This window comes from Lactuca sativa, chromosome 1, assembly GCF_002870075.4.
Source record: "Lactuca sativa cultivar Salinas chromosome 1, Lsat_Salinas_v11, whole genome shotgun sequence".
Lineage (NCBI taxonomy): Eukaryota > Viridiplantae > Streptophyta > Magnoliopsida > Asterales > Asteraceae > Lactuca > Lactuca sativa.
In genome coordinates, this window is record NC_056623.2 from 208357245 (window position 1) to 208359292 (window position 2048).

The following is a 2048-nucleotide window of genomic DNA, read 5'->3' on the forward strand; positions in this document are numbered from 1 at the left end:
TGCTCAATTAATTCTTGACTAATATTAATTAAACCATATGATTTCTCCTTTAATATCTTATTCTTATAATATATTAATAAATCATAATTAAACCTTTCTCTCCTTAACTCATCCTACATATTGGTATGGTGAAGGCAACCGAAAAGGACCATGCTCATAATCGGGTCAAGTACATACCAAAATAGTTATGGACTTAGACACTAATCCAACATTAACCCCATTAAACTCATCGTCAACACCCTTTACGCCCAATTCATCCAACACCATCTCGAGCTCCACTAGTGGCGGTGCTCCAAAACATTACCGCCTTCTCACCGACTTATATGAGAATACTGATGAAGTCAAATTGCCCCCTGAAGAACTATTGTTAATGTGCAGCGATGATGAACCTGGAAGCTACAGTGAAGCAATTTGAAAAAGGGAATGGGTACAAGCTATGAACAATGAAATAGCCTCAATTGAGAAGAACAAACTTGGAACCTAGTCGAAAAGCCAAAAATTAGGAAGCCAATTGGGCTAAAATTGGTCTTGAAGGTGAAGCATGATCCGACTGGAAGAATTGTGAAACACAAAGCAAGAATAGCGGTGAAGGGCTACATGCAAAAATAGGGCATCGACTATGAAAAGGTGCTTACTCCAGTGGCAAGAAACGAAACAATCTGAATCATCCTGTCACTTACAGGTTCGAATGGGTGGCGTGTGCATCACCTGGACGTGAAGTCGGCATTCTTGAATGGCTTCTTAACTGAAGAGGTTTCTGTCTCACAACCTTAATGTTTTGAGAAAAAGCACGAACCAGGTAAGGTGTACAAACTCACTAAAGCGCTGTATGGATTGAAACAAGATCCCAGTGCTTGGAATTCGTGTTTAGACAAATATTTGAAGAACTTGGGTTTCAAGAGATGTGCACAGGAATACTCTGTGTATACAAGAATAAAGAATGAAGGCACTTTGATAATTGGAGTCTATGTTCATGACTTGCTTGTGACTGGCAGCAATCCAGAGGATGTAAAGGAGTTCAAGAAAGAGATGAAGGCTAGATTTTGAAATGAGTGATCTCGGTTTACTAACATACTACCTGGGAAATGAAGTAAACCAACAAGACAAAGGCATCACTCTAAAACAGGAAGCATACGCTAAGGTACCTCACTCATACGATTGGCTGCAACCCCACCAAGAGTCCAATGGAACATAAACTTACTTTGACCAAAGATGTGGATGAAGAACTGGTAAATCCAACAGAGTACAGGAGCATTGTTAGCTACCTAAGGTACCTCACTCATACTAGGCCCGATATTACTTTTGATGTTGGTGTCCATAGTAGATTTATGAAGAAGCCCACCACAAAACACCTCCAAGCTGTAAAGGAGATTCTTAGATATGTAAAAGGAACTCTAAATTATGGTCTAGTCTATTCTAAAGGAGGTGAAAAGGTCACTATCTCAGGCTATACACATAGTGACTTGGCCAAAGATGTTAATGATAGGAGAAGAACCGAGGGAATGCCATTTTATGTAAATGGAAATTTGGTCACATGGGCATCTCAAAAGCAAAGGGTAGTGGCACTTTCATCTTGTGAAGCTGAATTCATCGCTGCTACTATGGCAGCTTGTTAGGGCATATGGCTAAGGAGACTTCTTGCAGAAATCATAGGTCAAAAAGTACCACCTGTGACATTGTTTGTGGACAACAAATTAGCACTTGATCTAATGAAAAACCCTGTATTTCATGGCCGGAGCAAAGATATAGACATCAGTTATCACTTTATCAGGGAGTGTGTTGAAAATGGAGAAATCATTGTAACTCATGTGTGTGGGAAAAGCCAGAAAGCAGACATTCTCACAAAGTCCCTAGCGAGAGTGAAGCATGAAGAGATGAAGTGTGACAACTGGAAATTTATCCCATCACTGTGACCCCTTTTCCATTAATAAAACTCGTTTTATTAAATTGTTCTGTTAACATTTGGATTAGGTTATTTAAATTGAGACTTTTATTATGACTTCATGAGTGTCCAAATGAATTAGAAACACATGAAACACCCTCGATAT

At 39.3% G+C, this 2048-nt stretch overlaps 1 protein-coding gene across 1 annotated transcript; it reads left to right on the top strand.

The window, feature by feature from the left end:
• Positions 1–1184: 1184 nt before the first annotated feature.
• LOC122195649 (secreted RxLR effector protein 161-like) lies at positions 1185–1616 on the top strand. Its single transcript, XM_042897684.1, has one exon. It carries the CDS (start codon positions 1185–1187, stop codon positions 1614–1616), a length of 432 nt encoding a protein of 143 aa, XP_042753618.1.
• Positions 1617–2048: the final 432 nt, after the last annotated feature.